This window comes from Cervus elaphus, chromosome 12, assembly GCF_910594005.1.
Source record: "Cervus elaphus chromosome 12, mCerEla1.1, whole genome shotgun sequence".
Lineage (NCBI taxonomy): Eukaryota > Metazoa > Chordata > Mammalia > Artiodactyla > Cervidae > Cervus > Cervus elaphus.
In genome coordinates this window covers 14,449,055-14,463,630 of record NC_057826.1, presented here as the reverse complement: position 1 = coordinate 14,463,630, position 14,576 = coordinate 14,449,055, and the positions used below count along the sequence as shown (strand labels likewise).

At 55.3% G+C, this 14,576-nt stretch overlaps 1 protein-coding gene across 1 annotated transcript; it reads right to left on the bottom strand.

The window, feature by feature from the left end:
* Positions 1 to 11,083: 11,083 nt before the first annotated feature.
* IRF2BPL (interferon regulatory factor 2 binding protein like) lies at positions 11,084 to 14,237 on the bottom strand. Its single transcript, XM_043920301.1, has one exon. It carries the CDS (start codon positions 14,229 to 14,231, stop codon positions 11,919 to 11,921), a length of 2,313 nt encoding a protein of 770 aa, XP_043776236.1. The 5' UTR covers positions 14,232 to 14,237; the 3' UTR covers positions 11,084 to 11,918.
* Between the last annotated feature and the right edge of the window lie 339 nt (positions 14,238 to 14,576).

Genomic DNA, 14,576 nt, shown 5'->3' with positions numbered 1-14,576 from the left:
CCAGCTCAGGGTAAATCAAGGATCAGAAAGGGGGTGGGGGAGGGAACAAGCGGGTATTGAGGAGGAGGAGGAGGAGATCTCAGCCCACAGCTCTATCCCCTGGAGGGGGAGGCCTTCCAGAGAGAAGGGCCCTGCACTGTCAAGGAGAACTGCTCCAGTGGGAGAGGATCTGGGGAAACTAAGATGTGGGACAGTTGTGGGCGTGAGGGGTAGGAATGCTCAGGGCCCCAGGACAAGTCTGGAATCACCACCCCTGGGCCAGGGCTTGCATTTGTTCTCCTGGATTCCTTGATGGCTCAGTGGTAAAGAATCTGCCTGCCAGTGCAGGAGATGCGGGTTCGATGCCTGGTCCAGGAAGATCCCCTGGAGAAGGAAACAGCAACCCATTCTAGTATTCTTGCCTGGAGAATTCCATGGACAGAGGAGCCTGGTGGGCTACAGTCCATGGGTTGCAGAGAGTCGGGCTCAACTCAGTGACTGAACAACTGCTCACTTTGGCAGTCAAGTGGCCAAGGACGGTGGCCCCTCTGGAGGGGGAGCTGGCAGCCCATTTCCTGGAAGACAGTTCCCAGGATGGCACTCAGCACCCTGTGTCCCCTCCGGGGTAGGCAGGGACTTGGTGTCTTTTCTGCCATCGTCTCCTGGAGTAGGAGCGTGGTATTCACAAAGCAACAGCCTTCTGGGCCCAAGCAGGCACCCACCAGCACACATCTGCTGAGCACCTACTACCTTCCAGGCACACTCTGCCTGTTTCCTCATTAAACCCTCACAGCGCCTGTCATGTGGTCACTCTGTCCCCAGTCTACAGACGGGGAAACAGGCTCAGAGAAGTCCAGAGCCCGCCAAAGAGCACATAGCTGCCTAGTAAGGACACAAGCCCAGTTGTCTGACTCGCGTCCAGCCTGCTCCACTCAACAACAGGACTCACGCCTGCTCCGGGCCTCTGGAAGGGCAGAGCCCCACACTGCCTCCTTCATCTTTTTCTGAGCCCATCACGTCCAGGGCCAGGGGCCAGCGTGGGCTCTGCCACATCCCTTAGGGGCTAGGGGACAGTCAATCACCCTCGGCCTTAGAACTGTGATAGGCTATATAACTTGCAGGACTCAAGCCAAAAAGAAAATTCAAGGTTCCTCTTTTTGAAAATTATGAAGAATTTCAAGACGGTGAAAGCATTAAGCTATCCCTTTCAAACATGGTGCCCACTGTGACTGCCCAGGTCCATTCTTATGAAACATGTCCTGCCCAGAGCCCACACTCTCCCCAAAACAAACTCTCCCTTTACCAGGAAATCCCAAGTGGGATTTCAAGGGCCCCAAGAGGACAGACGTTGGGAAGTAAACTGCCCACCGCCCTGGTTGCCCCAACAGGCGGTCCTCGGGTGTTCAGGACCCTACACCCTCATCTTCCAAGTCACATCCACGGGTAACTAGGACTCTGGCAACTCGGCCCATGGTGTGCCATCCTAGCTGGGGTGTGGCTATCTGAGAGCCCAGGTTACAGAGCAAAGGCTCTACTTTCTTCTTCTGACTAATGCATCCTAGCACCTCCTCCTTGATTCAGTTCTTAATCCTTGCGGGAGACACCCTCTTTCTTCATCTGCCGAACAGTTAATAACCATCTAGGCCCTTCCCTGAGACTCCAGGGGTAACAGTTTCATTCTAGAACAGTGCCTGGCCCCCTGCTCCAACATTTGTAGAAGTGGTGGAGGTAGCTTCTGTATAACAAGCATCGCCTGGGTGCCTGGCGTTGTTCTGGGCATGTCCACTCACACACGGGACCTCATCCTCCCCATAGCTTGGCGGGTGGGCATCGCACGGCCCTTTGGCCTGGGAAGAGATGAAGGCTCTGAGAGTGTTACCAGCCAGAAGCCAGTTCGTGGCCTTCCCCAATCAATAGCAGTTGACCAGAGGCCAGACAAGAAGTTCAGGCAAGGCTTTATTGGTTGCCCCTGTTACAGCAGGGGGAGCGAGAACAAACAACAGGTTCCCTTGCTTGCTCGTTCCCTGAGAGGGGCATGTTGGTTCCTTATATGGGCTGAGGGTAGGGCTTGTCCAGGGGGTCAGCCAGCGGGTGGTTTAGGTGGGTTGCCCACTCCTTAGGTCGCTGTGTGCAGGGGGCATGCCTAGTACCCTACTTTTGCTCCTGACTCCCTGCTTTTGCTCCAAGCTCTTCAAAAGCGGCAGTTGGGCTTTTGGGTCTCTTTTGAGTCCAGAATCTGCCCCACCTGTGCATGCATGCAGTTATTTTTAATCTCATATTAGTTTCTTTGCATTTTGTTGCTCAAGGAGAGGTATGTCCAGGTGCAGGTATTGCAGCTCTGCAGCAAAGGCTCCCAGGTCCCAGCCTGTCTCAGGAGGAACGTGCAGGAGGTCCCATGGTGACTCAGTAGAGCAAAGAGACTGGGTTCTGGTTCCCAGGGGGGCTCCGACTCCAGTATAAGCTACTGTTATGCCTGCCTACAAGGTGCCCTGTCTGACCTGCGAAAGGGCCCACTATGGTGCCTGGCACACAGTACGCACTTAAATGGCAGTTACTATTAATCTGACTTTCCAGTAGCCTCTCCAGCCTCTCCTGCTGTCTCCTCCCCTCTTCCAGCCTGTCACTCATTCATACCCACCCGCCTTCTTGTATATTCAGCCTCTGCTTCTGGCTCTTTCCTGTAAACATGCCCACGTCTCTCTCAACTTGCATCAGAGAGACTCCTGCCCCCGGCCCCCCTGGCTCCCAGGTTGGCTCCTTCCCTTCAGAGCGGGGACCCTGGGACCAGCTGGGCCTTCTGCTGTCCCTCCCCCTTCTCCCGCAGTACACTGTGTCCTAGCTCATCACAAACCTCTCTGGCCAGGGTCTCCAGGGACCTCCATGCTGCCAAGTTCAACAGACACCATTTGGGCCCTACCTTCCTCCATCTCCGCCCAGCGCCTGAGACCCCATCCCACGGCATCTGCTTTGGCAGGAGGGACTCGACTTCCTGTGATTGTCTTCCCTTTTCTCCTGCTGCCCTTCTCCTCCCAGGTCCCCTTCCTCCAACCCTGCAAGGTGAGTGCTCCCCGCATTCCATTGTCTTCTCATTTTTCTGCTCAGGGACCTCACCTAAGCTCACACCTCTGACTACCACCCACAAGGCAGACAGCACCTTTCAGTTCCTGCCCAGACCTGTCTACAGAGCCTAGGTCCACAGGTCCACCTGTTTACCTGCTACCTGCTGGCCCATGGCACCTCAGGCCAGCGTCCCAAATTGACCAGACCGCTTCCCCTCCACCTGCTGCATTTCCTGGGCACCTGAGCTAAAGACGAGCCTACCTCCTTCCTTCCTCCGCCTGGCCCTCAGGCACCTGCCATCTCTCCTCCTAACTGCTCTCAGATGCCCCCCACCAGCCCCTCCCCAAATCCCTCCCCCACACAGCCCCTCCTGAATTGGCTTCATCACCTCTTGCCTGGATCACTGCAGACACCTCCTAGCTGGCTTCTCAGGCTTGTTTCTCCTTCCAGATAGTCTAGTCCTCATGCTGCTGCCAGAAAGATCTTTCCAAATGGCACATCAAACAGTGTCCCTCTGCTCACATATCCTTTAGTGCCCTACAGGCTTAATTCCAAGCCCCTCAGCTTTGCTTAGGAGGTCTTGCCTGCTGGTTCTGCCTCACTTCTCCTCACATTCCAGCCAAACCAAGCTAATGCTTCATCCTTCTTGGGCAGAAACTTACTCTCCTGCCCCCTAACCTCTTCTTCCCCCTCTCTCCTTCCTTCACAGGCCCCACCTTCCTGGAAGGGATCTTTCCCAGTGATCCAGATCTGTGCTCCTGGGGCCCTGTGGTCATAACACTTATCCAGCCCCTCCCTGCACTGAGAATGTGTATTGGGGGGAGTGGTAAGTGCCGTCATTGATGGGCAGGGCCCGAGCAGAGCACAACTAAGGGTAATGACAGCCGCCAACCTGCACGGCGCGCCAACAAACTGACACGCACTGTGTTAATTCTTCCAGCAACCCGGTGAGAGGTGTTCCCATCTGCAAGGACACTGAAACTCAGAGATCAAACAATGTACCCAAAGTTAACAGCAGAGCCAGGATTTTAACCCAAATGTTGATGGATCAGGGTGTGTTGGGTGAACACAAGTTTTCAGGGAAGCAGGGACTTTTGACAAGTATTGAAGAAGAAGCAGGAGATTCGAGAAAGAGGAAGGTGAGGCAAGTGGAAGCAACGGTCTGGCTGTGTGTCCTCACTCAGCCTCTGTTGCCCAGGGCAGGGGAGGGGGCTGGGGAGAGGGGAGGGAACAGGAACCCTGCTCCAGGCACTTTGCCTGCGTGGGGAGGAGAGAGGGCCCTGGGAAGAAGCCACTGGCAGGTGGGACGGGAGATGAAGGGATAAGGAGTGTCCGCAGGCTCTGACTCAGCTGGTTCCCAGGGAGAAGGGCTTGACCTGGACCATGCGTGATTAGGTAAAAGAGACACAGGCTCTCAGAGGCCCTCCCCGCCCCCCTCCACCTGCTGACCCCTTCTGTCCCTGTGGGGGAGGCCCCCCCCAAGCACAGGTAGGAGTGGATTAAGGCACCCTGCCTTTCCCTAGCTCAGGCTGTGTTACTCAATCACCGAGGGTACATGGAGGCCCTTTGGGGCTGAAAGCAGCCTGCAGCCTGAGACACCAACTCCCGGCAGATGGCTTGGCCAGGTATTTTAGCCCCCCGGCTAAGTGGGGGGACCTAAGGTAGCTCCAGCTCTGGGGCCCTGCTCCCTGGGAAGCTCCCAGCCGGGCGTTCTCTCCTCCTCCTCCTCCCCTAAAATGATCCTAATTCCAGCAGGCTACCCCCACCCCCACCAGTCCCTGGGTCCCCTTGCCCCACTGGATGGGCATGTTGGCAACTTCCCAAGTCAACAATCAGTTGCCTACACTCTAGGCAAACGGTGGGAGGGGCGCGGATTTGTAGGAGGAGGTCATGTGACTGTCTGGGCTGCGACCCAGGGGCGCAGAGCTAATTCCTCTGTTCACATGGCCTGGCATTCCAGAGCTGCCTCTCCCTGGGTGCTGGCCGCCAGCATGGGCCCCCAGCACCCTCAGTGCCCCAGACCTGTTCTCAAGGCAGCCCGGACCTCCTGCCTGGAGCTGTGGTTTCTGAACCACTGCCCATGGTTCCGGATTTCACAAGCTGGCTCCTCCTCGCAGGGAAAACCCAGGCCTCCCTGGAAGGGTGTGCCCTGGTAGAGAGGGAGGCGTGGGGGCCGGGGCCTGGGGAGCGTGTGAACGACCTTCAGAAGTGAGAGGGGCAGTGAGGGCAGGCCGGCAGAGGTTCCTCACTGCTCTGTGACCTGGTTGCCGTGTCTGTAAAATGGGAGTAATAATAGTACCTACCGTGGGTATTTTCCTGTCGAAGGAGAATAATTACAGCAAGCCGTCTCAAAGCCTCTATAATAAAGGAAATAGCAGATGACAAAGCCCAGTCCTCTGTCCAGAGGTTACACTCAATACCATTTCTCCCTCGCTGTTTTATTTTAGCCACAGTTTGCCAGTCTGTCACTAGGGAGGCCACTCTGCCAGCTATACCAAGCTGCCCTGGGGCATGTCAGAGGGAGAGGAAAGTGACTATAGAGGAGACTGCTGGACACTGCGGGGGACACTGGGTCTTCATGGCCACTGCCCCCTCCTCCACACCTGCATTCCTTCCAGAGACCCCCCCGAAGCCACAGTGAGGCTGGCATAGGGACCCCAAGGCTGGCACCACAGTGATGTAGGTTTAAGTGCACTGGTAGGACCAAGGGCTCGCGCACACACACACACATAGACACACACACACAGACACTTGCCCAGGAGCCAAAAAAACCCTAATAGCTAATCCCTGACTGGGGAGGAGAGGACACCTCCCGCCCCCAGACTCAGACCGGGGCACGGATCCAAGTCCACTTCCTCGCCCTGGACCTTCCTTTCTGTCTTTGGCTTATTCTAAGATCTACTCCCAAGAGATATATATTATAAATCTGAGCTTCTTTGTGCGTCTAATACTGTTGAAAATACACACAAAATAACTGTCAACAATGCTTCCCTCGGCGGAGGGGAACTGAAGGCCTGGAAGGGAAGGAGGCTGATGGACTTTTCACTGAGTACCTGTTCATGCTGTCAGATTTTTTTTTTCCTTTTTGCCATGTATTTGGAATACCTTCTAAAAAATTAAGATACTCTACCCTTGGGATGGAAGAATGGTGGAGGGCTTTGCTTGCTGTGCTAAAGAAACTGGACTTTATTCTGCAGGCAATGGAGAGCCAAGGGAGGTTTCTAAGCAAGGAGATGACATATAAAAGGCGTGTAAAAGACATGCCCGCTGCAGAGTCCTTGGCCTGGAGTGGGTGGAGACTGGAACCTGTGGGAGGCCAGTTGGGAGGCTGTGACACTTCTCTAGAGTCTGAAGTGGGGACCCACCAACTGTGGGTTCACAATATGGTGCCCCTGGGGAGGTAAGCTGTCATGGATCATTTTTTACTGAAGTTTAGGGGTAGGAGGCAGCTGGACGGAGACTCCAGAAGAACAGCCCTGCTCCAGAATCCCTGGATGGAAATATGGCTTGGACAGCACTGCAGTGTGTCCCCAGCACAGCGAGCCCAGAAAGTGCCCTCTCCCGGGGCTTCCCAACAGCCCCTCCTGGGGACAGCCTCACTCACTAGCCTTGGAGACTGCGGAGACTGGGAGATGGGGAGAGGGCTGGGGGACCGGCTCAAGCTCTGAGCCTGGGTTTCCTGGGTCCTGTGGTGTCAGAAGTCAGAGGCTTCCTGCGTGGAGCAACAGAGGAGTTCTGGCTCTAGGCTGCCCTGGGCTTGAATGGAATACCAAGGATGGCCTTGGGTATTTAATGTCTCTGAGCTCAGTTGGCATGTCTATAAAATGAGGGTCATCACACCTTCCTCGTAGGCTGGCCTGATGTGTCCACTTACACAGCTCCTGGCAGGCCACTTGTTTCCTAGGTGACCAGGCAGAAGGGCTCGAAAGGGAGGGAACAGAGAAGCTCCAAGTTGAAGGAAAGGTGGCAGGAGTTCAGGTCTCCCTACCTCTTACCTCCATACCCAAATGGTTACTTATCCGACCATCTTTAAACCTTCAAAAGTTTCCAGTCAGCAAAGGGGGATGTGGTGTGTGGGCCCATGGCTCAGAGGTTCAGAGACAACTCCACTAATCAAGGCCCACCTGATATTTACAGTCAAAAGCCTAGACACTCCTCTCAGCACACCCTTCTCCTAAAGCTATGGCTGCAAAAGAGACAAAGGGACAAATGCTTGTTCCCTGTCCTCTGAAAGTGAAAGTGAAGTTGCTCAGTCGTGTCTGACTCTTTGTGACCCCATGAACTGTAGCCTACCAGCCTCCTCTGTCCATGGGATTTTCCAAGCAAGAGTACTGGAGTGGGTTGCCATTTCCTTCTCCAGGAGATCTTCCTGACCCGGGGATTGAGCCCATCTCCCACATTGCAGGCAGACGCTTTACCCTCTGAGCCACCAGGGAAGCCCTGTCTCTGGTGAGCTACTGAAAACAGTGAGCCCCGCCCTACTAGGTATGCTCTCACTGTCTGCTCATTTGATCACCACCTGTTCTCATATAAAGCTCTGGTTAAGCTCAATGTCCTTAATTTTTACAAGTCCACTGGAGTTGTTCCCTAGTAGGAATCTAGCCTGGGCTCTGCCACTGTGTGACTTCATCTCTCTGTGCCTTGGAGGTCCTCATTTTCACTAGGTGGACAGACTAGACCTAGGTTCTAACCTCAAGGTCCGTGGATGGGTTTCAGATGTGTATACCCCTTAAAAATCAGGGAAATTTGGTTGTGTCCCAGAAGTGAACTAGGTGGCCAAGGGGCCACTTGTAGAATGAAGACCTTTCAGTTGTACTATATTCCCCTTTGCATCTTTTGAATTCTGAGCCAAAGGAACATATTACCCATTTAAATATAAATACACAAAATTTGTATTAAAAAGGAAAAAAATGTATGCAAGACCATGTGTTGGGGCACATAGTTTTGAAGAAAGGATCCATCATTTTCATCAAATTTTTCTAAGGTGCTCCAACCCCAAAAAGGTTTAAAAAGGTTGTACTAGATGCCTGTAAGTGTCATTCTCTGTTCCGATTTCCTTGATTTGACAAAGTATTAAGAGAAAACAAAAGAGAATTTCAGTACTCGTTACATCAATAGCCTGGGCTGAATGCATGTGAAAATGCACCCTGAAATCACATTTAACAGCATAGGTGTGCACGCCTGCATGAGCTGAAGGGTTTAGATGTGAATGCCGGACTTACTTGATAGGATGAGTTGTCCTCACTGGTGGAGATCAAGGTCAAAAACTGACCCCCATCAGCCTATTCTCTCAAAGCTGTTGAATTAAGTCCTCCTTGCCCCACCCCTGCACCCACTCAAAGAAACATCCAGCACAGATTAGTTGCACAAACAATGCATATAAATAAAAGCAATATGGATTTTTTTTTAAGTGTTAGCCACTTTGGCATGGAGCGGTGGGAAGGGAATGAGAAGCAGGAAATAGAGGAGGTGGGCAGATCCAGGGTGAACTGGAGATGAAGGAAGCCTAGCTCATCAGAGACCTACATCTGAATCTCTGAAACCCACAAGAATCCTCTTGTGTTGGAGAGGAAATTACTTCCTGGGTGTGCAACTGTGGAAGGTGTCAGGGTAGGGGGAATCTAGCTGAGGGATCAAAGCAAGCCTGGTTAAGGCAACCCGACTAGCAGCTGAATGGGTCAGAGCAATGAGAAAGGTCACACAGTTTCAAAAAAAAGAGCGAAGAGGCAGCCACCATTTAACAAATGGCCCTGGGCAATGGTAAACTTTAATTAACTGCACCATTATAATTCACTTCCACTCCAAACCCCAGCTCTCCCTCTCAGCACCTCCCTCCTTCCCTTCCCCCAGGTCTCATCAAGGCAGGTTTCCTTAGTGAAACCCAACTGGCCGCCTGTGCTGGAGGCTTCGTTATTACAGCTCTGCCTCTTCTGCTAATAACGCACCCAGCCACAAGAAGAGCAAACTACAGTTCTCAGCTCTTAATGACAGGCCCCTTGTCTACCTATGGGCACTAAATCAAGGATCCTGTAATCCTACAAGTTCCTGAAAGGAATACCGTAGCAATGAAGCGTTCAGTGGCAGGTGAGCAGGAGCAGATGTGCATGCAGAGGCAGGTAACAGGGACAAAGTCCCCCTGGAATCACTGGACAGTACTCACCAGGTTCACACCTGGACCCCGTCATCCACACGCCCAGGCTGCCATGTGCAGCTCAAGGGCGGTGGCTGCACCCAATGCGCCTTCATTCACTGGTGGTTAAATCACACCAGTGACACTCTGTATTCTCAGCCTGCTGAGGTTTACCCATTTTATGTGTGTGTGCAGTGGGAATGGGGGTGGGGAGCACCTCAGAGGATCTTCCAGGCGAAACATGCTTGGTTTTTATTAATGAGCTTATGAGAAAAAGCCAACCCAGACCTTTAAGTGAAACGTGTGATTGGTAGCCAGGCGAGGATAGGTTTTAGAATTAACTCTTCCTACGGTCTGCTATGCATTATCACCCCCAAGTTAATTACCCCTGAGGATGAAAATAGGTTTCATGACTCATGAGCACCAATACAACACTTGGCAGCAGATGAAAATGCAAGGACACATTTGCAGGAAGCTGACAGGCACATCTATTTATATGTGGGGAGATTCTTAAAGAGGTGAGACAGGCACCTCCCGGGTACCAGGATTAAGAGACTGCTGCAGATCCATCAATTGCCATTTATCCACACCCTCAGACACACACACATACACACACACACGAGTCATGGTTTCCACTACTTCAAGGATGGTGGTGGCAAAGCAGGAACAGAAACTAAAAGGCTGTTATTAACAGCAAGTCAGAACACCAACCCAACCTTCACATGGGTGTTCTGGGCCAACCAGTGATTTGTTTTTCCCCAAACTCACCTGTACCCATACCTACCACCCTACCCTTTGATTTGAGTGGGGTGGGGATTGCCCAGTCTCTTTCCTTTGCTATACCTCTAGCCTCTGCTATTCCTCTGGTGATCAAGGTCTGGGCCCAGCTTACCCCCACCAGGAATGGGGTGTGGCCAGGAGTGGATTTCTGATAGGATCTAGGATTTTTTCTTCCTCTATCTCATTTTCTACTTTCCTTCCATTTGCCTCTCCAGTAAAGTTCAAGGTTCAAACCAGGTTTGTTTGCCTTCCCTTAGTTCCCATCTAGGCTCAATCAAGGGGCTCTTGAGTCCCTAAAGGATGTTCCAGTCCCATCCCCTTCCTTCTGTACCTCACAGATTCCACCAGAAAGTTGATTAGATGAATAACCGCATTTCAACCAGCAGCAATGGGTTCTATCTGCTGTCATAAGCCATCACTGCCCCAGGAACAGGGTTGGGTTTGGGCTTTTTCCCCCTCTCCCCCCAACTCTGCAACCAACTAGATGTTCTGCTTTAAAAATTATCATCAAAAGCTGGGGTGGCGGTGGGGAGGTGGTGAGAAGGAAGCGTGTCACGAATGAAGTGAAACTGCTTCCAATGCAGGAACTGGAAGCTGCTAGAACTCTCCTGAGTACAATGAATGTTTCCCACTTCCACACCCCTCCTGCCGGCTCCCAGCTCTGTGGCACTTTTGGCTTTAAATGTACGACAACAGTGATTTCTGCCACATCTGAGGCAGAGCACCCCAGTTTTTTTTTCTGCTTCCCCTCATCCCACTTGCCTAAGTCAAAGCTGCATTGGGTATCAGCATATACTCGGGGCCACAGAGCAAGGGACCAAAAATGCATTCCTGACAAAGTCATCTGCAGCTCGGGTGCGCAGGGCGGGGGTGGGGAAGCAGAGGTGCTGAAGAGTAAACAGAAATCGCTTAGTCAGCAACTGTCCCGCCCCAGAGGTGAATGTAAATAGCCGGGTACAGAAGGGGAGGAGCGGTCAGCCAGCACTGGGCCTTCTACAGAGGCCACCGCTGAGGGCTTTCAAAGGCACCGGCGCGCGTCTGTGCTCTCTGTCGGAAGTAGTGAGGCGCTGTCCCTGCTGGTGCAGCTGTGCGGTCTTAGCCCTGGAAAAACACACTTGCTGACTCGGGGCAGAATTAATATCAATTGAATTTATTACAAGTTACTAAGCTCCAAGGCACATTACAGTGTTCTGTTAACTACAGAAATGTATAAAGGACGAACAGAGCAGATTCTCCATGTCTAGCATTTCGCTCTACTGTTCAAAAAGCATCCGTGCATCAATAAAGCAAAAACAAAACAACACGTGAAGATCCAACACATTCAGGTCAGTAGAAACAAACCAAAAAACATTTTCCCTCACCAACTTGCAACAAAAAACACCCACCCCCCCAACACCCCCCTTACCATTTTGCAAAGGAAACAGAAAAAAAAAACCAACAGAACAAAACTGAACAAAATAAAGTGAAGACGTCAACACTTGGGGCTGTTCAGAAAGAAGCTCTCACCATTTTATAGCATCATTTTTTTTTTAGGCAGCAACACTGGCCTTGGCAAAAAAAAAAGTCATTTTCTTTTGTGTTTTTTTTTTCCTTTCTGTGAGTGCATAACATTTACAAAAATACACACCAGCAGCAGTCGTTGCTAAGGGCTATTACTTCTGTACCTAGGCAAACACTCTGCCACCAATAAATGCTAACGAATATGATGCAAATGACCCAACCAATTATTATACTTAACACAAACCAGCTTATCCTTCAAATGAAGAAGTTAACATACCTTTGTTTCAAAATATAGAAACATACGACGAAAATAATGTCTATACATAAGACTAACTTTTTGCAGTTTGTTATATTCACAATTCTACATCTTGGGCAGCGAAGGGGTGGGGGGCGGTCAATGGGGTTGGGAAGGGGCCCTCTGGACAGGAGAGGAGCTGGTCTGGGGCAAAGGGGGTGGTTATCTCCTGGTTCAAGGGTCTCTCTCCTTTTTCACTTTAACATCCCCAGCTAAGATCGTCGCGATTTCGCCCTGCATGAAGGCCCAAGGTACATTCGACCCAACTAGGGGGCATTTCTCTCCGCTGGGGCAGTACACCTCGCCGGTAGCCCCCTGGGCCTTGATACTCTCTCTAGAGCAAGGGAAGCAGAATTTGTGGCTGGGAACGGAGGGGCACTGGACGAAATGCGTGTCCTCCAAACGTTCGTGGCAAATGGTACAGCAGAGGGGCCCGCTGTTGGCCATAGGGGAATCCGGAATGTTTTGGGGATGCACTTGGTCCATGCCCGGGTGGGTGCTAGGCGGCGGGGGCGCCACCTGTAAACTCAGGTCCCCGTTCCGCGACGTCAGGCGGCGCTGCCCAGGTACGGAGGCCGGTGACACGGGGCTGCTGCTGTTGCGCCGCGCGGAGGCCGTGGTGGAGTGCACCGAACTGCCGTCCTTGGGCGAGTGCGCCGTGCCCAGAGTGTCTGCCACCGACATGAGGGCGGCCATGGGCGACGGGCCGTTCTGAGGGGCTGACTCGGGCGGGGTGGTCCGGTTGGAATGGGGTCCCAGGGGTGGGGGTGGCGGGGGCGGGCCCCCTGCCGCGTGCCCCGGCGCCGCGAAGCCCCCGGCCGACATGGTGAGCTTGAGGGCCTCGCTCTGATTCGCCATCCACTGCTGCCTCTGCTGCTCCTCGCCCAGCTTCAGCGCGCCCTCGGCGGAGTCCGGAGGCTCCGGGGACGCCTTCCTCTTGCGCAGGCTGGCGGCTGCACCCCGGCCCGAGGGGGTGGCGGGCGGCAGGGCCCCGGTCCCCGGGGGTGCGCTGGGGGCGCGGCTTAGACTCACCAGGGCCGTGGGCAGCATGGGGCAGCTGGCGTCCAGGTAGGGCTGGGGCAGCATGTCGGCGCCGGGCACGCCCTCCTTAAAGAAGCGCACGGCCTCGGGCAGCAGGTCTCCAAGGAGGCGCCAGTCCCCGGAACCGTGCTTCTTCTCATACTCCAAGTACTTGAAGCCGGAGGAGAGACCCCGGCCGAAGTCCTTCATACAGTCCTGGTACATCTGCTTGGCCACCCCGGAGGCGCTGGAGTACACGTTGCCCGAGCCCGTGGGGTACTCGATGAACAGCTTCAACTCGTAGTCCATGCCGGGCTTGGAGACGGCGTCGAAGGCGAAGACGCGGCCCAGCAGCGAGTGGTCCTTCTTGAAGCGCACCTCGTAGGGCGTGCAGCCGGCCAGCGTGAGCAGCGTGTCGCGGACCATCTTGGGCTTGTTGGCCCACTCCTCCGCGCGGTTGCGCAGGCTCTCGCTCAGCTCCGCCAAGGCCTCGGCGTTCCGCTGCTTCTCCTTCAGCTCGCGCTCCTGGTCGGTGCTCGACACAGAGCCGGGCCTCTTGCCACCAGCACCCACGCCCACCTCGGCCACCGACGACGAAGTCGAGGACGCCGCGGACGACGAGGCGGCCGAAACGCCGGGGGCACCCCCGAGGCAAGCGGGGCCCCCGGGGGCCCCTGGGGGCGCAGGCGTCGGGGGCCCACGGCTGCCCAGGGCGTGAGGCGGCGGCGGAGGCAGCACCGGAGCGCTGGCCGGGCCGTTAAGCAGCGTCTGCGGCAGCAGGTTGGGGGGCACGGTGAGCTGGGGGCCTCCGCCACCCCCTGGGTTGGGCAGTCCTGCCACTAACCCGCCGTGCGTCCCGCGCCGAGACGCCACCGATGCTGCCGCCGAAGAAGAATTGGGGCTCTGGCGATTCAGCTCCGGGGGTCCCTCCTCCGGGGTGGGCTTGGGGAAGCCGTTGGGGCCCCCCAGGCCGTTGGGCAGCCGCGCGGCGTGGCTGCTGCTCCCCAGGCTCACGGGCGGTGGCGGGTACTCGAAGCGGCTGCGTTGTTCTACCGCGGCCGCGGCGGCCGCGCTCAGGCCGTAGCGCTCCAGGCCGGACGGGGCCGCCAGCACCGCAGGCTTGCTGGAACCATCGACGTGGTTGAGCTGCTGCTGCTGCTGCTGTTGCTGCGCGGCGGCCGCAGCCGCGGCCGCTGCCGCCGCCGCCTCCTTAGCCGACAGGGCCACCGTCTTGACCCCGACGGGAGGCGGCGGCCCGGGGGAGCGGCCGTCCTGGAAGCAGCCGTGCGCCCGTTTCAGTTGGCGCGCTGTCTCAATCACAAACTCGATGCGATCGGCGCCCTCGTAGTTGACGCAACCGCGGCATACGGGTTCCGAAAAGTCCCAGATCATGGCCCAGGGCATGCGGGGCAGGTCGCACAGGTAGCAAGACTGTCTCCGAGACGAGGACACCTGCGCCGCCGACATGATGCCGGCCCTGGGGAAGGGAGGCCCCCTCCCCCGGCCGAGTTGTCTCCGCGGCGCCTGCTCCTCCCGTAGGGCCGGCCGGCTGGGGCAGGAGTCCGGCTGCGGGGGGAGGAAGCGGGGGATGGGGGGGCGAGAAAGTTCTGCCCCAGGGGCTGGAGCGAGCGCGAATGTCCACCGCCGGCGCAGTGCCTGGCCGCCGGGGGCTCCACCGCCCGGGCGGCGGACGAGTGCAGCCCGGCTCCTCGCCCCCACCTCCTCCTACTGCGGCTGTCTCGTCGCGAGGTGAGCTCCGGCGCCTTCTTCCTGGTGTCGCGGACCCAGGCTGGAAGCTCCGGGCCCGGGGCG

What these genes read in the sequence shown, in the direction of transcription:
- IRF2BPL (XM_043920301.1), bottom strand. Translation starts at nt 14,231, where the DNA reads ATGTCGGCGGCGCAGGTGTCCTCGTCTCGGAGACAGTCTTGCTACCTG.